We start from the raw sequence: 27,648 nt of genomic DNA on the forward strand, positions 1-27,648 counted from the left end.
ATACACTAACGTAAACAAGTGCAAACCGGTTTCAGCCGCGTAAAAACAATAAAGTTGTATAGTATCGCCTGATAATTAAGATTTTACATAGAATCTTATAGTGCGTCTAATAATTTGATTGTACGTTAGTTTTCTTCCTAAAAAGATTTTTCTAGTAAAAAAATTCGCTAGCGTTGTAAAAAGAAGTTTTATTTTTCTGTTTAAATGGCTGAATCAGTTCTTAAATATTTTATGCGTACTTAGTATAGCTTGGCGTATCTTCTAAATGGTAGAAAATGAAACAAAACGTAGCATTGATTCAGTTAATATGATTTCAAAGCAAAATTTGAGGGAAACTCCACCAAAATGTGGTAAACGACTCCGATATCTTTCTCTTTCGAAGAGCAGACATATTTTTCTTTCCATTCTGGAAAATGGTAAACCTGCTTATTATGTAGAGCTTATTTTTATGTACTATGTTAGCTTTTATGCAGTTATTCTCCCTCTACGGTAAATAACGATATATTATATAAATATAGAACGATATATTATATAAATATCTCCACTTTATACTATGATACCTAACTAAAACAAAACTCAATGGCACGACAGCCCATAGAAACAAATAGTTTTTTTTAACTTGTCCAATTGTTGTAATTCTGTAAAAATGAAACAGCTTCAAAACCTGAGGACACAAGGTGTGAACATTGTTACTACGAGTTATCAGACTTTGTCTCCTTCAATTTCTACGCCTATTTTTATAACTTAATGTGCACAAACCAAAGAATTCCAAGATGTGGCGTCTCAACTATGTAAGAAATTTTAACCCGTGTTGAACTACATTACAGTGCACACTTACTGTAACCTTGACACAGTACTAAGTGCAAACATATTACAGTGCAAATTAAACGGAACTGTTTAGTATATTTTTGAGTCGCAATGGCTCAGGGGATAGAGTGTTCGCCTTCCAATGAGGTGAACCGTGGTTTGATCCCGGCGATAGCTGGTCGATACGAATTCCGCTTGAACCAACCACAGTGCTGACGTGAAATATCCTCAATAGTAGACGGATCATGAGTTAGAGTCCCCTTGCCGTCAGGCTAACCGTGGGAGGTTGTCGTGGTCTTCCTCCCCATGTAAGGCAAATGCTGGTTAGTTCCATCAAAAAATCCTCAACGAATGCAAATTCTCCCAATACTTGATCCAGGAGTTCCCTTGTCTTCAGGATTGGGTTCAAAAGTCGAACGTTGGTAGTCGTAAAGCCGAAAATTGGGTCTGATGTTCACCGACGGTTATATATATATATATATATATATATATATATATATATATTTAAGTACCTTTATATTACACTGTGTTTGATGAGAAACCTTATGCTAGATCTTATTATTAAATTGTTTTGAATCTAAGCACTCGAAAACACGTAAAAAAATGTATCCTTCAGAAAATCTCATATAGAAGGGTTTTTAAATTATAAAAGACATTCGTAATATGTTGAATCAAACCTTAACTAGTGTGTTAAATTTATTTGAAAAATAAAAACTGGTTTTATTCCTATCACGATAACTTTATTTTCCGTCTACACATCGAAAGATATAAACGAAATTAAATAATCTCCACACATCGGAGGGATAACGATATAGAAAATGACAGGGTAAAATAGAAAGCAAAGTAAATAACTCTTATGTGTCACCTAAATGCAAATGAGCTATTTTAATAAGAAGACAGGTGTGACACTAATGATTAATATTCATAACCACTTACCCTCCCTTTGTTCATCCTTGCTGGATTTTCCTCCGTTGCCTTCAGCAGATTCTTGACTGAAAGAAGTTGACGATGCGGATTGCGACGAGTCTGAGTGTGAAGGATATCCGTATTTCAAATCACTCTGTAAGCCTGTACTTTGGGGAGCAAACAATTGCTCCGGAGTCATATAACCGGAAGTATGAGATTTCGAATTGTCTTTCTGCACCACAACTTCATATTCAGTGACTTTCTTCTCATCAGGCTGGTAAGGAGAAATTTCGTGTATTGCTGAAGGTTCACTGTGAGACGAAATGGCCACACTTTCATCATTCGAATAAGTAGGGGATTTTAGATTTGCAACTGTGTGCTGATAGGCATAATAGTCGCGAAGATCCTTATTGGTATCGACAGAGGCTAGAGGATCGGTTGGGGAAAATGGTGGTAGTGTAAATTGGGTCTGATCCATGTCTTTGATGTTAATTTGGTTGGACTGCTTGTTAGTGTTCCTAAAAGAATTTACATTTGCATTATTAAATGGAGAATTACCATTGCTGTAAGGGTTATCATAGGTTATACTGCCAGCTCCTTGGGGTATAAAATCATGGTGGGGCACGTTTGATGTTTGCTGCCCGTAAGGGTTGTTTTTTGTTTGAACACCCGAGAATTGATTCTGATTCAAAGAATAATTCGGTTGCCCGTTTGAAAGTGATGAAGAAAAGTCTCCATTTACTGATTGGTAAGAGGAGGATGGTTTAGGTATTGCTGATGATTGTTGTTGCTGTTGATAATACATTAACATTTGCTGGTAATCGATAGGCGGATTTGGTGTTTTTTGACTTTGAATGTTACTATCAGTTCCGTAATTTCCGGGGTAAGATGATTGACTTGAGGGTGCGTTTTGATGTTCTGTGCCACTATTAAACGAGGAAAGGTTTTCACCGGTTAACAAAGCCTTGACATTCATGAAATCTTGAGGAGTTGGTGGTTTTGTAAATGAGGGCGCACTCTGTGGTTTTTGGCTCGAATGAGAACTCTTTTTTTGCTGATGCTTCATTTGACTAAGAACTGCTCGACCTTCTGGAGTTTGACTTAGCATACTGTAAAAACTAGGGTCTTGGTTTAATAAATCTTCGCTATAGAGAGGTTTGTTTTGGAAATAATCACTGGTTTGTTGGGGTTGCATTCCAAATTGAGATGAAGTGGATGGAGAATTAGGAAACTGGCTCTCTTGGAGTTGATAATTAGGTGAATAACTTTGAGACGAAGCAAGTGGTGAGACAAAAGGATTTCCTCTATTTCTTGTGGGTTTTGGTGGCGAACTACCAGAATTATACCCAGAGCTATACGGGTTCCTTTGATGGGAATTTAAGTTGCCAGCATTTGGTTTTCTTGATGGTGCTTTAGATCGTTTTTGATTATTTTGGCTCTGCATCTGGGATGTAAACTGCTTATTTTGTTGCATGAATGGTTTATAAATGCGAGGATGAAACGGCAAAACATTTTTCGGATTTACAAACTCTACGTTTGGAGGTATTGAAGCCAAAGGGGATTCAAATTTTCCATTGTAGTGAGGGTTTTTAATATTAGGACCTCTTGGGCGCTGATTAGGTTTTCTATTTCTAGGAGGACCACTATTTGGTTTAGGATTGTTTAACCCATTATATTTTCCACTATTCACTCTCTGTGGGTTTTGTACAGAACTTTCCGCTATTGGAGCTTTATATGGTCTAGCGCCTTGTTGTTCCAATTTATAACCTCCTCCTCTAATGTCCAAAGTTACACCTCTCTTTTTAGGATAGCCTTGACCAGTCCGAGGTGGGTAAGAATTAAAATTTGGAGACCGAACATTACTTTTCGTATTCATTGGAGTCGACGCTGCTGCTGATAGTGTTATTTGAGGAAGTACTGGTGATAGGGGATTAGCAAAAGGTAGCATCTGTGGATTTAACGAAGGAAATCCCCCTATGTTCGTAAAAGAGTCATCCCCCATTAAAGAGTAAAGCGAAGAGGCTTGTAAGCTTGGAATATAAGATCCTTGATTGATGCTAAAATCAGTAAGTTGGTCAAAGCTTGAATCAGAGTATCCTCCGAAAGGGTTTAAACGCACGGATTGCGATTGCGCACTTTGCGTCAGTGCAATCACTATAATGCACAACACCTACAACACAAAAACAGAATATTAGTCAAATGAAAAAATACGTTATTATTGATTTAGCATATTGACTGCATAAGAAGCCAATGACCTCATATGATGCTCCGGCATTAAGGTCATCACATGAGACCAACGGCGAGTAACAAATACAAAACTAATGTATAATGCAATGATCAAATGTTCCCTTTTTATATTAAACTATAGTACGCAAATACAAAAATTAATTCATATTGACGTAGCGTCAAAGGTAAGTAAATTCAGCTTATATGTAAGGTGTTAAACGAATAGCATATGGACTATTCTAGGTTTGGCAGTTATAATTTTTTTTTAAAATATCCACAGCCATATCATTATTAATCATTATTATTTTTAAATAATTCATTACATTGTGGAAAAGTAACAAAAATTTCTTAGTGGCTTTAAAAAAATACTAAATTGATTAGGAACTGACCCCTCTATTCAGCGATATTTTTTTTAAAGGTCTATTATTCACATCAAAACTGCGTCCAACAATGTTCACAACTAAGTTCAACAATGTGTAAACAAAGTTCAAAAACTGCACATTTTGAAGAAATTATTATTTCTTTTTATCCTTCGTTATAAAATTTTCATTATTTGCTTAATTTCTAGTAGAACAGAAAATTTATAGGAATTTTTTACTTTAATATTATAAAACTTAAATTAATGCATTAGAATAAATAAAATTTTGCAAAATGATAAAAAAAAATATTTTAGTTCGAAGAAAATTTATTATATCGATTGCTAGGTAAATGGGACCTGCATGCCTCAAAATCAATGAATATTTTAATAATCACTAAGATTCAAAATCGATGGTTAAACTATGGTTCATTTTTGTACCAAACATAAACCATTATGAAGCTGTACTATACGATTTCAAAGAAACGGAATTAGAACAAATGTCTCATGAATAGCGTTACTAATTTATTTTGATAGTTTTTTCAAGTAAAAATCTGAAAGCATTCTGAAACAAATAGAAAATTCAGAATTTTAGTGATTGGTAGATTAGTGGGACATATATACTCATCATCATAGAAAGAATTAGATTAAATTTTGATTTGTTTGTATACCAGAAATAAAGCATTCCGAAACAATACAGCACGATTTAAAGAAATCGACATTAAACATATGTTTCATGAGTGACGTAACATATTCTATTTTATAGATTTTTAAAGTAAAAACTTTAAACATTCTGAAACAAATAAAAAAATCATGAATTATAATGGTTGGTAGGTAAGTGGGGCATACATATCCTAGCCTCGTAGAAAGAATTAGATTAAATTTTGATTTGTTTGTATACCAGAAATAAAGCATTCCGAAACAATACAGCACGATTTATAGAAATCGACATTAAACATATGTTTCATGAGTGACGTAACATATTCAATTTTATAGATTTTGTAAAGTAAAAACTTTAAGCATTCTGATACAAATAGAAAATCATGAATTTTAATAGTTGGTAGATAAGTGGGGCATACATATCCTAGCCTCGTAGAAAGAATTAGATTAAATTTTGATTTGTTTGTATACCAGAAATAAGGCATTCCGAAACAATACAGCACGATTTATAGAAATCGACAATAAACATATGTTTCATAAGTGACGTAACATATTCAATTTTATAGATTTTGTAAAGTAAAAACTTTAAGCATTCTGATACAAATAGAAAATCATGAATTTTAATAGTTGGTAGATAAGTGGGGCATACATATTCCAGCCTCGTAGAAGGAATTAGATTAAATTTTGATTTGTTTGTATACCAGAAATAAAGCATTCCGAAAAAATACAGCACGATTTAAAGAAACCGATGTTAAACATCATGAGTGACGTAACAAATTCAATTTGATAGATTCTTCATGTAAAAGCTTTAAACATTCTGAAACAAATAGAAAATCATGAATTTTAGTGGTTGGTAGATATGTGGGACATACATATCCCAGCATCGTATGAAGAATTAGATTAAATTTCGATTTTTTTTTTTTTTTTTTTTTTTTTATTGTATACCGGAAATAAAGCATTTCAAACAATACAGCACGATTTCAAAGTTACAAGTATTAAACAAATGCTTCATGAGTGGCGTTACTAATTTAGTTTGATAGATCTCTCAAGAAAAAAAACACTTAAGTACAGTGAAATAAATAGAAAATTATGATTAATTAAGTAACGATCCAGTTATCGTTACAGTTTTAATGGACACGTGTTCCCTGGAAGGCGTGATTTAATGGTTTCCTACGCAGTCGTTGATCTCTATTTAGGTATATATTTAGGATGGGAATTTCGCCAAATGACCTAAGAATTGGAATAATCGTGCTAATCATTTAAAGCGTTAAATATAATAATTGCAGGTGCGAGAAAGCTGTAGAAATGTAAAGATGACTATTTGTATTAGGAAAGAAATTTTTAGGTCAAATTAGAAATCACGATAATTTGTATATCATTAGTCATTATATACATTATCACTTTCTTCACTTTTTAACATTGTAGAGCACATTGAATCTAGCTTGCAGCAGCTTAATATGTCCCCAATTTGAATTATTTCACACTGCACTTATACATTTAATTCTTAAACTTTTCATAAATACTTCTGTTTAAGATGGTTTATTTATTTTTCATCTTTGGTTGCGACAAAAACATGCATATTTCTTTCAAAAAAATTTTCATTATATTTTAGTTTTATTACAACTATTACATTTTCCCATTGAACTATATCGGAAGTATTGGATAACTTTGCGGAAACCTTAATATGTTTGCCACACTGAAAAAAAGTATGAACAAAACCAACAGAATATGATAAGATTTATAGTATTTCCGGTTTTATGGGAACACCAAAAAACTAGGTAATTCGTACCGAAACAATTTGGTTATGCTAGTAGTAAAATTTACAATAAAATATAGCTTTACAATATGTGAAAAAAACTGGTATAAGTGGTAATATTTGATTATTTTATCATGATACCTTAGAATTTGACGACACCATTTATTCTGTAGTATTTCTTTCTCAGTTTTGTATTTTTTGCTAAATGAGTGATAGTAAGAACTATAATCGTGAAAACCAGAATTTCCGGTAAATCCATACCATGAAAATGGAAAAATTACCAAATGAATGATTTAAATACCGTATATTTTTGTTTTATTAACCAGAATTAGGTTTCTTTTTTTTCATAAACGTCTTACTATACCATACTTTAATTTAACAAGAATATTTTTTCTCCGTGCAATTTGAACTAATTTTACATTGAATATTAATCCCTCTTCACATTTTTGTATTTACAATGTTTTTAAAATTTTTTAAAACAACTTATTTACTCATTTTTTACTTCATCTTGCGTCAAAAAACCTGAAAATTTTTTAAAACCATTTTTCATCTCATTTCGATTTCATTACATTTATTGCATTTTTTAATTGTGTTTCATTTTCCTACATAAATAAATGGCTTTCGTTTTTCATTAAGTTTATTTCCCCATAATTTTTAATAAATATTACATTTTCAACCAACAAAAATTAAACAAATAAATCATAAGAGACTCAATATTATTATGTAATTAATAAATCTTAAAAATGACAATTTGTACTAAAAAAAATATTTATTTGTGAGCAAAGAAAGTCAACCATAGTAAAAAATGTACTTCATGAAAAATTACATTAGTATTAAAAAAATCACTATCGAATAAAAAGGGTATTTATAAAAAATTACCATAGTTATAACTCTGTATTGCTTAAGAGCAACACCAGGTGAAAAAGAATAAAACACACGTTAATATGATTTAATTTGAATAGTAACATATTTTAAATGAAAACTTGCCTAAGATTGCAGAATATACGCGTATTATTAGGGTTCAAGATATTAATGCTAAGCATACCCTTCAATAAAATAAGTGTACGGTGAAAAATTCCAGATCAAATTACGGTAAAAAGTACTGACAGTCAGACTGCCGGTACTTTTTACCTTAAATTCCATTCTCACAGTAACGGAACGAAAAAAATTGATGTATCATGATTTTTACAGTATAATTACCGTAAAATCACTGAATCACCCTGATTAAATAAATTACAGTATAATATTTTACTGTAACATGGATTTTACAGATAATGCACCCAAAGTGTCGGAATTTTTGCAGTGTGGTCACAAAAGCAATGTATTAATATTTAAATAAATTAATTGAAAAAAAATTTATCTTCCTTTGCTTATAAATTATTACTGAACTTATAAATTATTAACTTAATGCATAAAAAGTTAGAATGCAAATAAGCATACTTTTTAGTTCTAATAAATTTATTACTGAAATTCTATTTGTATTAAAATCTTTTGTTATTGTTCACTATCACTGGAAGAAATATTCTCCAGAAATCCTATATGTTAGAGGAAATTGTTATGGTTCAACACTTTGCCATATTTTCTGAGTGTGAATGCTATCTTCTGCTAATTTAGCGAAGAATAAATTTTTAAACGTGAAAAGTGAATGATCTATCACATATTAATTAAGTTTGTATTTATGCATTAATGTATAGAAAAACAAAATCGAATTTTAAATTTCAAGTCGATAGCAGGTTGTTCTTGTGGTCACATATATTTGCCCCCCCCCCACAAAAAAAATCAATTAAATAGAAAAATGTTTAGGTCACCTTTGACGTACCTTAAGTTAAAAAAAAATTTAATTTAAATTTTTAATGTAAGTTACATATATATATATGAAAAAAAATATATGTCTTAAAATAATTATACAATTCCAGGAATTTACGCTAAAGCCTTAAAAATGAACTGAAATCTGCGTAATTAACGTAACCTTAAGATTTTGTCGAAAATTGAATATACAAATTTTTGGATTACAAAAAATATTTAGATTATAAAAAATAAAATAATTATAATGTCGTAACTAGTTATTGTTTTTATTATAGTAATTAATTATCTACTGTATCTTTAAACAACTTCATATTTAGAAAAAGTAAAAGAAAGAAACAAATTATGTACAAATATTATTGAAAAGCTATTGATAATAAAATAATATTTATATTAATTGCAAAGTTATTTAAATGGATTACATAAAATAAGTCTTTATAGAATTTCGCTTTAGTTTGAAAACCGATTACTTTGCATTTTATTGAAAAATAACAACAACGTTCCAGGTTGCAAACACGTGAATATTTTTAAGAAAAATAAATAAAAAGGAAAATATATAATTAAATGCTAAACTAGTAGACATGTATGAAAAATAAATGTAAAAATAAATAAAATAATGAATAAATAAATAAAAAATAAATATATAAATGAGAAAACAAATAGATTCAAAACAACTAAGAAGATAAAAAAATAAATAAATAAAATAAGAAATAAACAAATAAAAATAAATAAATAAATAAAAAGATATAAATAAATAAAAAGATATATATGAATAAAACATAAATATATAAATGAGAAAATAAATAGATGCAAAACAACTAAGTAAATAAAAAAATGAATAAGTGAATAAGAAATATATAAATAGAAACATATAAATAAATAAAAAAGATGTAAGTGAATAAAACGATATAATTAAATCAAGCAAATAAATACTTAAGCAAAATTTGTTACAGTATAATTATGCAACACAAATGCATCACAAATTATTTATAATTTGTTACTTTAATATCTATTACTCATTAATATCCGTTACTTTGAAAGCTAAACATGTAAAGATTAATACTATTTCGCAAAAATACTTATTTTTAACTATAATACTTCAAAAACTCGAAACATTTTGCTGTAATCAATTTCATATTTGAAAATTCTATAGCGCATATGATATGTAGATTACGTTTTAGAAAATACAAAAATATCACAGAAAAAAAATTATAAAATCTCGAAAAATTTTCTGAACTATTCCATACAATTATTTCTGGGATATTATTTTTGAAATATTTCGAGGATCTTATTTTGAAATATTTCTGCAGCATTCTAGAAATGTTGCAATAATTGTTGCAGAAGAGTGCTCATTTCTACATTTTAGAAACAAAATAGAAACGTTTTTGGGTTATTTTTAAGCGTTTTCCTTTACCTAACTTTCGCAATAATAGGAATTATTTGCAACATAACAACAACGTTCAGTTCTGTGCTAGTTATTATCACACATTTAAAGAAATAGTAAGCAATTAGCTAGGTATTTGCAAGTTCGTAGGCTTTATATTAACTGACAATTTCTAATTGACAATATTAACTTTAGTTAAACAGAAATTCAAAATGTTCAATTAAAACTAATGTGAAAATTTTGGAGTAGTACTATAGATTATAACTTACTAGTTCTGCTCCTTACAAAATGAATAACATTATTCAATTTTATTTAGTAAAATATAAAGTACAATTATACATGTTGGAATAATTGTTTTTAAACAAATAAACATTAAAAAATTTTAAAACTTTGTTTAATAAATTTGTGAAATTTTTCTAAGCTGTTTGCAAAAGCCATTTAATTCGAACAAGTATATAAACCATTGTTTCTTAAGTTATTTTTGAAAAGAGCTTACAGTTCCAACGATGTTATTTACGAAATTCGTTTTTAACAAATTAGTTTCAAACAAGTTTTGAATGAGTTGATAAAAAATAAATAGGATATTTATGAAAAGATTGATTCATAGAAGTCAATTTAAACAATATATATAAGAAAAAAAAATATCATTAATTTTAAAATAAAATGTAAGACTTCTGAAAAAAATGTAAGACTTCTTGAAAAATCTATTCCTAGGAGTTAAAGGATAAATCAAACATAATTTTATTAAAAGTTTATTTAAGTATACATAAAAGTTTTGAATTTCTTGTTCAAAAATGCAAGATATCTTTCAAAAAATTTTTTCAAAAGTTAAATATTAAAAAAAAATCAAGATTTTTTTAAGACTTTTCCAACAAACAAATTTTTAATTAAAACTGTTTAACAAAACATAGAACTTTTTAATTACGTTTACGCAAAAATTGTAAACAAAATTGTGAAAATTTTTATTCCTAAAGTAAATTTTAAACAATGCCATTAACAAGTCAATGTAATTTTAAAGAATTGGTTACAACTGTACCTTTAAGATTCCAAGCATGTCTCTTGGCAAATATATTAGTTAAATTTTCGTTTATTAAATCCGAAAATGGGTTCGTTGTTTTCAAAACTTTTTACATTAATTTAAAGTACAAACTTTTTGAACTTGCAACTAACAGTAATCCGGCATGATACACGAAACCATTTGTTCTTGTTTGTAATCAACCACTATTTACTACACTTTACATACAAAATGTTTGGGTAAAACAAATAGGTCAGCTATAAATTGAAGGTAAAGTTTGTTAAAAGTAAACTAGTTTAGAACAAAACCTAAATAAAGTAAGAAAGCTATTTTTGTCTCTCAAAAGAAGATACAACACTTTTTAAACTATATGAAGAATTTTTACGTCACTTAAAATTATGAACGTAACATTTGTTTTTAAACATGCAGTAATTTTGCCTAAAATAAGTATTCACTGACAAAACTTAGAAGTTTTTTCTACTAAATTACGTGCTACAAATACTTATAAGTTTTATCTCGACTACAAAAAGATTTTTTGTTACATTTTCTAAACACCGCTCTTTGTAATTTCAAACTTGGAAGATGAAAAATGTTTCCTAAATTAAGAGCATTTGAACATTCTCGGTACATTTTTTCATCCTTTTATGTTTGAAGAATGATACTAAGGAGGAAATACAATTGAAGTAAAAAAAGACGTGACGGGTTTTGAAGATCACGAAATCAGTGATTTCACATTCAACACAGTAACTTTAATTTGATATTATTAGCTGCAGATGAAAAGGCAAAGTCGTGAAGAATGTCGGTTGCTCTATTTCTTGTGTTCGAATGTTTTCCAATAATGATTCTGAGGATGGCATGAGTTGTGTTTCTTTCTTCTTTTTTTTTTAATGTGGTTATCCTGAATATTTTTAATATTAGGTGACATGTTATTAGTATTGATTTGCATTTAGTTTAATGAAGACGGTCATTCATATTTGAATTAGGAATAGTTTTTTTTTTAAAGTTGCATAAATCGTCTGCTTCATCTTATGAGATATCGTCTGCTTCATTTCACGTGTTTAGTTCAATCTTTGTATGTATGTCTGTTTACGATGATGAATGCTGAGAAAGCGTGCGTTGTCTTTTTATGTGAATATCGTGACTAGAACATCCGATTACATGACTTTGACTCGATAGCATGCCATCCGATGTTAAATTTCTATTGGTATTGAGTAATATTCTGTTTTGTGACAACGATAATTGCTATTTAGTCAAAAGATATATATTTTTTGCTAAGTTATGTATATACAGTTTTTATAAACAATTGGGTATAATATGAAAAAAAACACAACTACTTCGATTTAGTAGGAACAACATATGACGCAATGCTAAACGAATGGAATTTTGTTGTTGTTTATTTAGTTATTGTTATTAGTAGTTGTTGTTATTTGTTTTAGTTGTTGTTGTTTATTTAGTTGTATTTAGTTTCAATAACTTTTCTTTATAATGCAATAAAATCTGGCGAGCAGCTACTTAAACGATCGAACACTTCGTTTGTTTATTTGTGGCTTGAAGTTAGGCTCGCAGAAAATGCCGTTCATGGGTTAAATTTAGTAGGAACAACACAACCTGTGACGTAGGCTATATTATACCCAATTAATGACCCTGATAATCACATGACCCAGGCCCAATAACACGTCATTAGCCATTTATTAACAAATGGCAAATTATTGGCATTTATTAATATTCTGCACTCACTGTCAAGACGATAATCCTTAATTTAGAAATGTTTATCTTTTTCTTGATAACTTATAGTCTTTATAGTCAATCGTCTGCTCATTTCTTGTTTTTACTGCATCGAATGATTGTTTTGGTTTGCATTTGTTTTGGTGAAAACAATTTTTCATATTTAAGCTGCGTTTCTTATTGCAAAGTTCGGAAGTAAGCGCGGGTTCATTGTCTACTTTATCACTCTTAGAGCTTGTGGACATCTTAGTATTGATTTACATTCTGCTTAAAGACGATAGTTCATATTTTTGTTTGGGTAGCGTTTCTTTAATCGACCATGAAACCTAGAAATATTGCATATTCAAAGTAATACGAAAAAATGTTGCTTCCATATGTGTGGTTCCTTAATGAGTACTTCTTTTTTTGGAAATAAATGGGATTGTAAAGATTGTTATTTTGTTTTATTTATTAAAATAATCATTTACCAACGAAAAGTTAATTTTTAAAAAAGTCGCATAAAGAGGATTTTTATTTCACTAAGTAGCATCTTTAATATCCTCTTCAAATGTTTTTGTTGTTGCTAAAATCAAATTGCTTGTTTAAAAACGAATTTAATTTAATTTCATAAAAATCTGAATCATGTTTATGATAATCCACTCAAGTATAGCATTGCTTTTAACGGTAAAAAGTTAATTTATCAGCCGGTACGTTTCGCCGTAAAATACATTTTTACCAGAACATGTTACGGAATAAAAATTCGAATAAACCGTAATTTTTAAAGCAATAATTACCCCCAAATCCCTATATCACTCTAATTGAATTGGTCGCTGGGAGAGGTTTTGAGGGTTTCTCATACAGGTTTTCTTCAACATACAGTCGATGGAAAAAATTACGTGCCTTCCAAAAGTTGAAATAAATAATACGGTACATAAAGGGGATCTTCCCTGGAGGCTTCACTGTATCAACATAAAGAGTCAAATATTGAATTTTTAAAAAATAAATATTGAAAGATAAACAATATTATACTTTAAAGTATTATTATGAAATGTATTCTCCACTGTACCATTTATTTCTTACATTAAAGCATACTAGAATAGTACGGCTATACAAAGTCATGGTAGCTTTCTTTTCATTCGATATGTCGTCCCAACAAATTTCTTTAAACGTTTTATATGTTTAAAAAATTTTGGCTTTTGTTTGCTACCTCAGATATATGTATTTCGCACAAAACTAAAATGTTCGAGGGTATAATAGCTAACAAATCTACTAATATAACATCATATTGATATATTTAACAAGAGTAGTATATTGACATATTTGGCATTTATTAAAACTGCACTAATACTGTGCACTTTTAATACAGATGCCGAGAAAATAGGTATCTCATGACACCTCAGTAGGGATTAAGTACCGGTGAAATTACTTGATAGTGGTAAATTTTGACTATCATGAGTTGGTTGCCAGCAATAGCATCGTGTCAAGTGATACAGAATACACTTAATCTTTATTCTTATGGGATTAACGAAGAAACGTCTTTTGCTTAATTAAATAACGCACAACGACCGGCAAGGAAAACAAATAATAAATAAGTAGTTGGAAATATTTTAGCTTTATTAATTGCATCAGTCTATGTCTTTCAGCTTTATGTATGATTTCGCAGTACTGATTTATTGATTATTTATTCTCCCAATATGAAGTGCGGGCATTCGATTAGCTTAAATAGTACTGATACCTTGATTAACAACACTGAAATTTTTCAAAATAGTTAGTTTTTAGAGTGCAGACTTTTGTTTTACCACTTAACTTTGTTCTGTTTCTTTTTCCTCTACTGATTTGAAATTTTTTATCGTAAATATTTCTCAATGCGATAGTTATATGTTTGCATACAGTTAACTACAATTCATCATCAACAGTTTGAACGTTTATTTACCTCATTTCGCAATTTAGAGAAGCAACATTAAATTTTGTAGTTCAAAAAAAAGTCTTAGTTAATCTATTAACTTTTCTAAAGTTATAAAAGCATGAAATTTTTTTACCCAAATGCGATTTTAAATTAAAATTAAAATCGCATTTAATTATTAAAAAAATATCAAATTTAAAAACAGTTGGTCGCGGAAATATACTTTATAGTTATCATATCAATTTAAGGCAATCATTTTTAAATTCGATATAATACGTAGTTTTTTGCTTAACTTGTCACAAATGCATTAATCATGGAAAATATAATAAAAGCATATAATTCAGTCTATTAATACCGAAAAACTTTAATATTAGGTCACTGAATTAGAAGTATATTAAACCCAATTTATGTCATGCTTCTTAATATTCGCATTCATTATCGCGTGATTCTCCCATAATACACGTAAATGAAAGTTTCGAATCTTCACACAGTTAAAAAAGTTTCTTTTCTCTATCTGTATTAAGTATACTAAATATAGCCCACGCTTTCTACACGATTTTTAACTGTTTGCGAGAACTTTCGAAATTTATACATGGGAGAATGATTTTGAATAAAACGTTCCATTTTTTAAAATGTTAACCAAAACATCAAACACTGATTCATTAATGTATCGCACGTTATATTCTGGAAAAAAGAAAACAATTCTTTGCTCCGATTATATGGTTAATTGGAATGAAAGCGTAAAGATGAAAATAGTGATGCATTCGAAATGAAAATGAACGACCAACGACCGTATAATACTCTTCTTGCACGCGATTTACAAGCACGCAAATCCTTAATTATTGGCGCGATTTTTGTCACTTTAGCTTATTTTAGAACAAACAATATTCCTACAGTTCGTTAGTTTTTCTGCTATCGCCTTATTACTTAAAAGTAAATTAGTATTGTATCTTCTTTGTTCGATCTTAATGTGTTCTCTTTATGAATGGAACCTATAAGCACGCAAATTCTAAATTGTTGGCGTGATTTTTTTCCCTTCTTGTTATTTTAGAACAAGCTATCTTCAACTCGTTCGCTATTTGTAATATTTCGTGTAATCTTTTTCTTCTTTGTATTTTAACAAGAAATTGATGCTATATTTTAGATTTTTATTTGTATTTTATCTCTGAAAGAGAAAAAAAATCTAGAGATAAGATAAAGTTTGTTTAACCCTTTTTTAAACACTCTCCGCTAAACTGAAAACAAAGGATTAAAATGGCCATTAAATGTAAGTAGGTAACTTTAACATTGTTCTTTGTAATGCATTTTAAGCAATAATAATGATGAAAACCGCTAAGAACAATAATTTGATTTAAATGGAGCAAAGAACTACTCAAATGAATAAATTTAAAATAACTAATTTCTTTTTAAAATTCAAAAACTAAAGATGGCAACCAGTAGCTACATTCACTTGGAATTCCAGCTATATGACTGTGTGATTTCTGAATTTCTTTTTTCGAAACACAGATTAGAATACTTACAAAAAAAAAATTAATGGCAAATGGATCATTGGTTAAAGTCCATCAACTTCAAGCAGATTAATTGTGATATTTATTTTTCTGTTAACTCAAATTCATCTAATAAGAGGATCTGTTTGCAGAACAGTCATAAAATAAAATAGAATAATGATAATCGCCAAGTGAATTTTTAAAAAAAATCTGTTTGTTGACAGTCATGAAGTAAAATAGAATAATAATGATCTCTAAATGAATTTTTAAAAAAAATCTGTTTGTCGACAGTCATAAAGTAAAATAGAATAATGATAATCTCCAAATGTATTTTTCTTTTAAAATTGTCGACAGTCATAAAGTAAAATAGACTAATGATAATCTCCAAATAAATTTTTTTTAAAAATCTGTTTGTAGACTTTCATAAAGTAAAATAGAATAATGATAATCTATAAATGAATTTTTAAAAAAAAAATCTGTTTATCGACAGTCATTAAGTAAAATAGAATAATGATAATTATTAAAAAAAAAACGAATGTTTAATGATTTTTCTTTTTAAAAATAATGAATGTATTTCTATCTAAGTCAGTTCTGGAAAACATAATCTGGCTTTTTTTTTTGAATTTTAAAATTTAATAATGTGCATACACTCAGAAAAAGTTCTGAAGAATTACCATACTGTCTGGCAGTAATAATATTTCTGGTTAAAAAAAATTCTGGTATGAAAAAAACCCAAAATATATGGTTTTGGTAATTTTTATCATTCATATGGTAACAGTTTAAAGGAGATTATGGTTTTCAAAATTATAGTTCTAATTACCCTTTATTTAGTAAAAAACAAAAAATTGAAAAGTAAATTTAATCGAATAAATGATTTATATGCATGTTCTAAGGCATCATGATAAAATTACCAAATTTTATCACATATGAAACCAGCACTATATTTCGTACTTAAATTTTTGAGAAAAGCAAAGCAAATTTAAGGTAGAATCCACCTTTTTGGTCAAAATAACTTTTTGCTCTCTTCCTTTGGGATAAAAATTGTTCTAATTTTGGTTAAAATATTTATAAATTAATTCTTTAATAAATGTGTATACTGCCGTCTTTGTCTGAAATACAGCATTCTATAGAATACCTAATATCTACCGCATATAATATTAGGTATGCTATAGAATGCTGTATTTTATTAACGGCAAATTATAAAACTATTCGTGTTTCTCACATTGCCTAAGTATTCTTTAGAAATTTACGCACATTGTCTAATGAAAAACCTACAGCTATTCTATACAATGGCTGGGCAAAATTTCATATACAATAATTCTCATATATTATGCTTTACCTAAAAGGCAGCTTTGCTTCTGTGGAATACCTATGTATTCTATATAATCACCAGACACATTAAATTAAAATTCACTTAAATCTTACTTAACCTATTAACGTCAGACATCCTATAGAATACATCATATAGACATCATAGGCATACAGACATCATATTTCATGCATTAACGGTTACATATGCATATGAAGACACTTTAAGGTCACAAATTATTCTATGCTAAAAATTCGAAAATTGTCTAAAATTTGAAAGCGAATCAAAACATATAATTTAATAGACGCTAGTTTCTTAGACGTATAGTTTTATAGTTTTAAATCTTACTTAACCTATTAAGGTCAGACATCCTATAGAATACATCATATAGACATCGTAGACATACAGACATCATATTTCATACATTAACATATACATATGAAGACACTTTAAGGTCACAAATTATTCTATACTAAAAATTTGAAAATTTTCTGAAATTTTAAAGCGAATCAAAACATATAATTTAATAGGCGTATAGTTTTTCTCTACTCTAACATTACGAAAATTAGCCTTAAAGTTCCTCAAGGCTAATAGTATGGCAAATAGCCTTAAATTTTCTTAGTTAGTGGTTGATTCGACTTGAAAATGTAAAATTTACCCTTGAAAATATAACTGATTTTAGAATCTTTGGATACGTTGGCATACATTTTACTTGATTATTTTATGCCTCCAAAACTATAACTTACTTTTTAATACACCTTTCTGTTTTTATATATTATTATTATAAAAAAATTAAAAGGGATGTATTGGAAAATATCGGTCACGCTCTACTTTAGTTCTAACTTGTTTCGCTTTTACCCGCCGTCGATGATTAATGCAAATTAAGTTACAGGCAAAATTAACATGATCGGCAGCATCATTGAGAATTCGCGTTGCCTTTTCAAGGTCATCGGGCATCCGCATAGTGGTTCAGTAAACTTCATGAAAGGTTAATTGAAATAAAAAAAAATTTGTTTTAATTATGATTTATTTTAACCCTTCAGCAAACTATATCAATTCATTTCGGATCTACTACGATATAGATTTCATTCATCATATCAATGGCGTGGGAACAGTATAGAAATGAACGCTCGTGTTGTAAATTAAGGTTGCATCGTTATGTTACTCTACTCCAAATTAGAATTATGTTAGACTTGTGTGACACTGCCTTCCAATTTCGAATTATGTTAGACTTATATCACAAGGTCTTAAAATTTTAGATTACGTTCACCAGCCTTACATTTTTGTGTTATGTTATGGGGCCTCACAATTTTGAATTATGTTACACTTACGTTTTTAAAATTTCATCATATCAATGGCGTGGCGGAACAGTATAGAAATGAACGCTCGTGTTGGAAATTAAGGTTGCATCGTTATGTTACTCTTCTCCAAATTAGAATTATGTTAGACTTGTGTGACACTGCCTTCCAATTTCGAATTATGTTAGACTTATATCACAAGGTCTTAAAATTTTAGATTACGTTCACCAGCCTTACATTTTTGTATTATGTTATGCGGCCTCACAATTTTGAATTATGTTACACTTACGTTTTTAAAATTTCATCATATCAATGGCGTGGCGGAACAGTATAGAAATGAACGCTCGTGTTGGAAATTAAGGTTGCATCGTTATGTTACTCTACTCCAAATTAGAATTATGTTAGACTTGTGTGACACTGCCTTCCAATTTCGAATTATGTTAGACTTATATCACAAGGTCTTAAAATTTTAGATTACGTTCACCAGCCTTACATTTTTGTGTTATGTTATGCGGCCTCACAATTTTGAATTATGTTACACTTACGTTTTTAAAATTTCATCATATCAATGGCGTGGCGGAACAGTATAGAAATGAACGCTCGTGTTGGAAATTAAGGTTGCATCGTTATGTTACTCTTCTCCAAATTAGAATTATGTTAGACTTGTGTGACACTGCCTTCCAATTTCGAATTATGTTAGACTTATATCACAAGGTCTTAAAATTTTAGATTACGTTCACCAGCCTTACATTTTTGTATTATGTTATGCGGCCTCACAATTTTGAATTATGTTACACTTACGTTTTTAAAATTTCATCATATCAATGGCATGGCGGAACAGTATAGAAATGAACGCTCGTGTTGGAAATTAAGGTCGCATCGTTATGTTACTCTACTCCAAATTAGATTTATGTTAGACTTGTGTGACACTGCCTTCTAATTTCGAATTATGTTAGACTTATATCACAAGGTCTTAAAATTTTAGATTACGTTCACCAGCCTTACATTTTTGTGTTATGTTATGCGGCCTCACAATTTTGAATTATGTTACACTTACGTTTTTAAAATTTCATCATATCAATGGCGAGGCGGAACATTATAGAAATGAACGCTCGTGTTGGAAATTAAGGTTGCATCGTTATGTTACTCTACTCCAAATTAGATTTATGTTAGACTTGTGTGACACTGCCTTCCAATTTCGAATTATGTTTGACTTATATCACACAGTCTTAAAATTTTGGATTATGAACACCAGCCTTACATTTATACGGCCTCACAATTTTGAATTATGTTACACTTACGGTTTTAAAATTTCATCATATCAATGGCGTGGGAACAGTATAGAAATGAACGCTCGTGTTGGAAATTAAGGTTGCATCGTTATGTTACTCTACTCCAAATTAGAATTATGTTAGACGTGTGTGAGACTGCCTTCTAATTTCAAATTATGTTAGACTTATATCACACGGTCTCGAAATTTTGGATTATGTACACCAGCCTTACATTTATACGGCCTCACAATTTTGAATTATGTTACACTTACGGTTTTAAAATTTTATGTTACACTTACGTGATACGGCCTTGCACACTTGGAATTATGTTGTTCTTATATACAAGGCTTAAAATTTCGAGCGCTGAGATAAGGCTACGGAACTTCGAATTACATTAATTATGTTACACTACATTACATGTTCAATAAAGTCCCACAATTTCGGATTATGTCGTATTTTGTTTACACGACCTTAACATTTTAAATTACGTTACTCGTTTTATGGAATATTGAGAAATTGCAATGCTGAAAATACACTGTGAATTTCAAAATAATTTAAACAAATTGCAAAGAGTGTTACAGTAATGGAGCTATTTGAATTTTTTTTATTCCTAAAAATAATAATAAATCACTAACTTATTCTACGCTTATAGAATGAGGGAAAACGGAAAATTATTGTAAAATACTTAAAATATTATTGAGCAAGTATAAAGAAATGTTTCTTTTGAAAATTAGACTTAATTTCAAATCGATTTTTTCCTATATTTTATTTACTTAATTAGACAGATATTTAAATAAATTTGTAGATTATTTAGATACCATTATTTATTGTTTCAATAATAAATGATAAAAATTTAGTTTTGTATATTCCAATTATGTTTAAAGTTTTACGCAATTGCAATTAATTGGCGGTAGAAATATTTATTATGCTAAGGCTAATTAAAGTACCATAACTTATTAAAAATAAACCTTAAGTATTAAGAATCGAGACTTTTAAGCTCATGTCACTTCAATTATCTACCTACTAAAATTCATCAATGAACAATCAGTTTCTAGAAGTAACCAATTGGAATCTGTTTAATTTCGAAGTAAAATAAAAATGGTATACGCTACTGACGACAGTTCAACATCAACTACTATGTTAAGAATTTTCTTAAAAATACTTTTCAAATTTAGTCATATAACAAGTCATAGATGTAAATTAATTTTTAATTCAAAACTTATTCCAATTATGTTTTATTTAAATTAAAAAGAAAGCGACTTTAAAGTGAGAAAAAGAATTCATTTTCTCATTTAATTAGTTTTATGAAAAAATGATTTTATAAACAACATTCAACAACGATTTTATGAAAATCATATGAGAAAACGATTTTATTACAACTGGTTACAGTTCAACATCAACTACAATGCTACGGTCATTGATTAAATAATAATAGTCAAGTGATATAGCTCAACCTCTAGGTATAAAAAAAGTTTTTTAAATTTCTTTTTAAAGAATTTTGTTAAAAATAGTTTGCAAATTTAGTCATATAACAAGTTATAAATGTGAAATAATTTGTAACCCAAAATTTGTTTCTATTATGTTTTATTAAAATTAAAAAGAAAACAACTTTAAAGTGAGAAAAAGAACTCGTTTTCTTATTAAATTATAGCTTTTTGAGAAAACGATTTTATAAATGATGAAAATTTTTAAGAATAGTTTGCTAATTTCAAGTTTTAAATTTTTGTTTAGGAACAAAATAATCCGTTTTAATATAAAAAATGAAAGATGATTGCAAAAAAACGATTGTTGTATGGCAAAAATATGTAAGTAATTCAGAATTTGGAAGTTAACTTATATTTCATACTGAAAACCTTTAAAAAATCTGATTTTTGAACAAAAAATTCCATAACTTTTTAAGTAAAGAAATATGATTATTTCTGAATACTTTTAATGAGATCAATAGTTTTAAAATAATGGTTTTCGTTCTAACTTAATATAACTTGCAAGCTGCATTATTATCTAGTAGCTGCAAATAATTAAAAATCTTACTTTTTCATGTTTTTTCTTAAATTTAAAAGAATTATTAAATTAATAATTAACCAAATTAAATTAAGATTAAATTGTTTTCTAATAAAATTTTACAATTCAATTGCAATTCAATAAAATTAAATAAATATTGAATTAATGTTTAAGAAGATAAAAAGAAATTTAAACTAATATTCAATGCGAAAAATAAAATTAAATGAAGATTTAATTATTAAAATTAATTTATTATTAAATTCGAACATTTAAATGATTATTTACAGGCATAGTTATATATTTGTCCAATACATTTATAAAATATGATAACATTGTATTCATGTAAATATAATTTCATTTTGATAAGTTGATACATTGCTTTTAGGGCTTCTTCTAAATCTGATTCAGACTGCAGCATTAAATCAATCCCCATAGTCCTATAGGTATGAAAGGAGCCAAAACTCGTTATACCATCACGAATCGTTTTCTGGTAAATGTGATTCAACTTTCTATTTGTTGTTTATTTAAAGTTTCTGAAATAACTTATCGTTTTTTTTCCCTTCAAATATACGAGATCAATGATGCTCACCCTGTATAATGATTTGCTTTCTGGGTTGTTAAGGTTGAACGAAATTCAAAGGGAAGAATAATTCTAAAATCCGCATTACCATACAAAACAATGCGGCATGAACAGAAGCAGGAATTAATTGGATAGACTCAATAGAAGTGTGGTTAATTAGCGGTGCACCGAATATAACAAATTGATTTTTTTTCTCGAGTAAGATTTATGGTAGAATGTTTGAAAGCAATAGCAGCCTGCATATATTTTTAGATCGTTCGTGCGGAAAAAAAAGTTTTTCAATTATATTTCGAAATTGAATCTTTGTAAGTGAGCATTTGTAATTATGATCAGATCATTTAACGTGTTTAGTTATTTGAATACTGTTACAATGCATGCTACTGATACACGTTTTGATACAAATGTAACAACCATTTTACAATAGAATCAATGCACTTTGATTACTGCATTTTTCAAACAATATTCGTGATAAGACGATAATGCTTATCGATGATTTATTTTAACAGAATTGTTTTTTATTATCTTTGAAACTCGAATATTTCTTAATGTCGTTTTCTTCTAATGTTAAGGAAAACTAGGATTCTTGATTTTTATATGTTAAAGTGGATTTTAAAATTTTGCTCAACTTATTGTTATGAAATTCGTCTAACAACCTTTTTACAATGAAATTTGTACACTTTGAATACTGCATTGTTCAAACAATATTCATGATAAAGATAATAATGTATATTGATGTTTAATTATAGTAGAAACATTTTTAATTGAATTTGAAACTTGAGTATTTGTAAATGTCGTTTTTTTCTTAAGTTGATATCTAGGATGACTCTGCATGCTTGTTTCTTATAAATTAAAATCAATTTTAAAATTTTGCACAACTTATGGTTGTACGATAAAATTTCATTGCTAACGTTTTACACTTGTATCGATGCAATTTAAATTCTGCATTTTTCAAACAAGATTCATGATAATATATGCTTAATTATAACAGAAATATTTCTTTTTTATGTTTGAAACCTAAATATTTGTTATCGTTTTATTTTAATGCTAATATGTTGGGAAACTAGGCATTTTTATTTTCCACCTGGAGTTTCGCCTTTGCATATTGCTTCTACCCACCCTTTAATAATTTTTGTTTCTTGACGACAAACTGGCTTATGAATGAAAAAAGTTATTGAATTTAATGTATCCAAAATTTTGTATTCAATTTATGCAGAATCGTTTCCTGATTCTATTTAATTATAATTTTAACCTAAACGTTCTGCTTGAAACAATATCCAAAAAATTGCTTTTTTTAAAAAAAATATTTTTGGTTAGTAACTATAAAAACTCATGTTTTTCGTCAGAGATTATTTAAAAACAGTGTGAAAAGTTAATCTATAGTATTTTTTATCAATTTTTTTTCCAATACCCACCCGATTGACAATCATCATTCAGGTTTCAGTAGGATTAATTGGCCACTCTTTAATGGGCACCATATTACGTGGGCCAACTTTGCACCCACAGCAAGGATAGATAGTACAGAGAATGAAAGAACATCCATGACTCGTCCAGGATTCGAACCCAGGACCTTTCTGACATTAAGTCAGTTCCCTGACAGCTACAATTTTTTGCAATTTTAAAAAATTATTTTGAAATTGTTTTAATATTATTATCTAAACCATCAAAATTACATAAAATAACTACATATTACAATTAGTAAATCATAAAATGTTGTATACATAATGTAAACATACAATAATTTAATTTATGGAATTACTTTATAATCTAATAAATGAAGACCACTATTAGATTTAATCCTTTAATTTTAAGTGAGGTAGTTACATACAATAGGATAGGTAGTTACGAATTTTATTTTACATTTTAATAAAAGTATAACAAAACTATCTAAAATAACAAAATAAGTTAAGATTAGTATAATTGAAATAGTTAAATTTGTATTAAATACATCTGTAATCAAAATAGCATGGAATAAAACCACCATTTAACAAAGGGTAAATAAATAATTTGCCGGTAAATACTATCATGAGCTTTTATTAAAATTATGTTGTTCCAATTATATAATTTTTCTGTCCAGTAAGAATACACCGAAAACAATGAAGATCGGTTATAGACCATTATATTTTTATTTTATATAGAGGAACGTTAAAATTGATTTTTAAATTTTATACAATTTATCGCAGTAGAATGTTATGATTTGTGCTTTATTTTATTGAATAATAAATGAGAAATATTACGTAATTCTTTAAAAAAAATAATGATTCCATAAGAAACTGCTTTTTGGAATCGTTTTCTAATTTTTAAATTTCAAGTTTAATTGTAGACTAAAATAAGACTCAGAAACTTTTTGACTCTCTACCCCTTAAACTTTAATTATAATCTGAGCAAATTAGACCCTTATTCTTATTAAATATGGTTTTTCATTAAAATTTAAGGGATTCCTTTAGTGAATATAATCTTCGTGAAAATAAATTCTTTTAGTTAACACGATCTTAGTGAAAATTATTGTTTTAATAACCATGATTCTTGAAAAATTTCAAACGATATTTTTTCCTGAACACGATTCTTTGTGAAAACGTAAATAATGCTTTTAATGATACTTTGTGGAAATGTAAAAGGCTTATTTTTTTAATTGAACTTGATTCTCAGTAACAATGTAAATACAAAACTTTTCTGTTCTTTAACTTTATAAAGAAAAACTTTAAGATACTTTTAAATTATTTTACAAATTTAAACGAAGTTAAATACGCTTTATATAAAATGCTTATAAATTCAATAATTTTAAACAAAAAAAATCTATTCAGATTTAAGACATTTTTAATTTATCTCCTTACATTTTGATTACAACTAGACTTAGAAATTGATTTTTTTTTAATTTTTCCCCTCTTTTTCTTTTCTTCTTTTTTTGTCATAAGACATATTTGAAATCAACAAGTAGGATAAAATATACGGTAGCAACACAGATGTATAAAAATTAACAACATTACAAAGCTATTGATATGAAAATACAGATTTAGATGAATTAGTTTAAACGAAGATAGTAATTCTGGAGTCTAATTCAAATTGAAGTTTTGTAGCAATACTTTTCTCTGTAGTTTGAATTTGAATTTATTATTTAAAAGATTTCTTAAATTACCTCTTCCCTTGTTTTTCTCCCTTTCTCTCACATTTTTTTATTATTAAAAAATTATTTAACTAGACTTCGTTTTATATATTTAAATTAGAGACGATTTTGGAAAAGGAGCGACTATGTCCTTAAAGTTTTTATTATTTAACTTGGTAGTTTGTTCAATAAACTTAGCATTTAGCCCAATATTAAAATTCAAAATTAAGAATACAAAACCACTGCACTTAAATTTTTTAAATTGATTATTGTAATGTCCTAATCAAAATTTTATACAATACAGTAAGAAGCAGAAAATTCATTAAGCTGTGTAAAATTTTGTAATTGTATTTCGCACTTTTTTATAATTTTTATGCACATAACAATTTTATATTTATAATATTTTAATTTTACAAACTTCATAATTTATTCTAAAAACTTTCAAAAACAAATTCATTATTCTAACGTAAGGTTTTTTTTCTCTCAAAAAGTAACAATGAAAATATATTTATTTTGAAAACTAGTGACATGTAAATAAAATTTAAAGATAACAAACTTCGCTGGAATTATTTCGTTCGTTGGTAAAATTCTGTAATTGTATTTTCAAACTTTTATAATTTTTACGCACTTAACTTTTTTATAATTATAATATTTTAATTTTTTAGTTTTTAAACTTTGCAGTTTATTCTTAAAACTTTCAAAAATAAACTCATTATTCTAACGTAAGGTTTTGTTTTCCTTTTTTTTTCTCTCAAAAAGTACAAATGAAAATAATACTTATTTTGAAAACAAGTGACCTGTAAATATCATTTGAAGATAAAAAAGTTCGCTGGTAAAACTTTGTAATTGTATTTTCACACTTTTATAATTTTTACGCACATAACTTTTTTATAATTATAATACTTTAAATTTTCAAACTTCACAGTTTATTCTAAAAACTTTCAAGAACAAATCATTATTCCAACGTGAGGTTTTTTTTCTTCTTTTCTCAAAAAGTGCAAAAGAAAATACATTTATTTTGAAAACAAGTGACCTGTAAATATAATTTAAAGATAACAAAGTTCGCTGGAATTATTTTTATTATAATAAATCTTAAAAAGAACATTTCATACGTGTCAGCACTAAATGCGACCCATTATACAATTAATACGTGTTCAGATTTAAAAACAATTGGTAAGTGTGTGCCATTCGAAAAAAGGTCACTGAACCTTACAAAACAACCGAAAAAAACTTAGTTTTCTACTTATTTCCGTTACCATCTTTCTGAATAATTTTGAAACGAGCAGGAAGTATGGGAAAATTCTACATAGGGGGTGGGGGGATGCCGAATAGCTTTTGATCTAATGATCGAAATTTCACGTATACGATGGTTCAGCAGACTCGCTTTAAACAAGCTAATTGATTACTGCAGATGATATTTTAAATCACGAAGGCATAAAAAAGCATTTTCTTTGAATTAACTGATTTTCTTCCTCGACGGATTCGGTTTTGCGATTCTCTAAATATGAAAAGCAGAAGAATCGATAGACTTTACGGGGCTCTTGATCCTAGGCAAAAGATTTTGCGAGGATCATTAAAAAAGATGGGACCATTTACGCAGGAAAAGGTTACGTTACTTTCGTTAGGAGTACATTTACGTAGGAAAATTCCTTACTTACGGCCTCTAGATTTTCGCCTACATTGTAGAAATAAATACGAGTTTTATTATTATTATTATTATTTTCAAATTGCATTCTTAAAAACGAATAACTGAACTTTTTTTTATAATTTTCCCTATTAACTTTTATACAGTGGTTTAAATTTACATTTTATCTACATCGCAGTAGTGGTCCTCATAAAGTAGGACGTTTAAAAGGTTCACTGTAATAACTGTGGTGTAATACCAATCCGAATTCGTTATTCAAAAACTCTAAAAATTGTGTGTTATATCAAGTTATTACCGAATCGTGCTGTCATACTCTCTTTAAAGGGTGTGGTTAAATCTAAATTCTCACAATTCTGGAAGTTTATACTTTAGATCAAATGAATTTGATCTTCAGGAATTTATTTCGCCAACGTTGGCGTTAGATGTCCAGATTGGAAA

General features: G+C 28.2%; 1 protein-coding gene across 1 annotated transcript in view; it reads right to left on the bottom strand.

Annotated features, from left to right (window-relative positions):
* Positions 1-27,648, bottom strand: part of LOC107447172 (uncharacterized) — a 55,674-nt gene that overhangs the window by 13,134 nt on the left and 14,892 nt on the right. Inside the window, exon 2 of the mRNA XM_016062027.4 lies at positions 1,744-3,883. Coding sequence (XP_015917513.3) covers positions 1,744-3,883 — 2,140 coding nt within the window. The remainder of the gene's footprint in view (positions 1-1,743; positions 3,884-27,648) is intronic.

The sequence above is a fragment of the Parasteatoda tepidariorum genome, chromosome 9 (genome assembly GCF_982258835.1).
Source record: "Parasteatoda tepidariorum strain Cologne lab strain chromosome 9, Ptep-v5.0, whole genome shotgun sequence".
Taxonomy (NCBI): domain Eukaryota; kingdom Metazoa; phylum Arthropoda; class Arachnida; order Araneae; family Theridiidae; genus Parasteatoda; species Parasteatoda tepidariorum.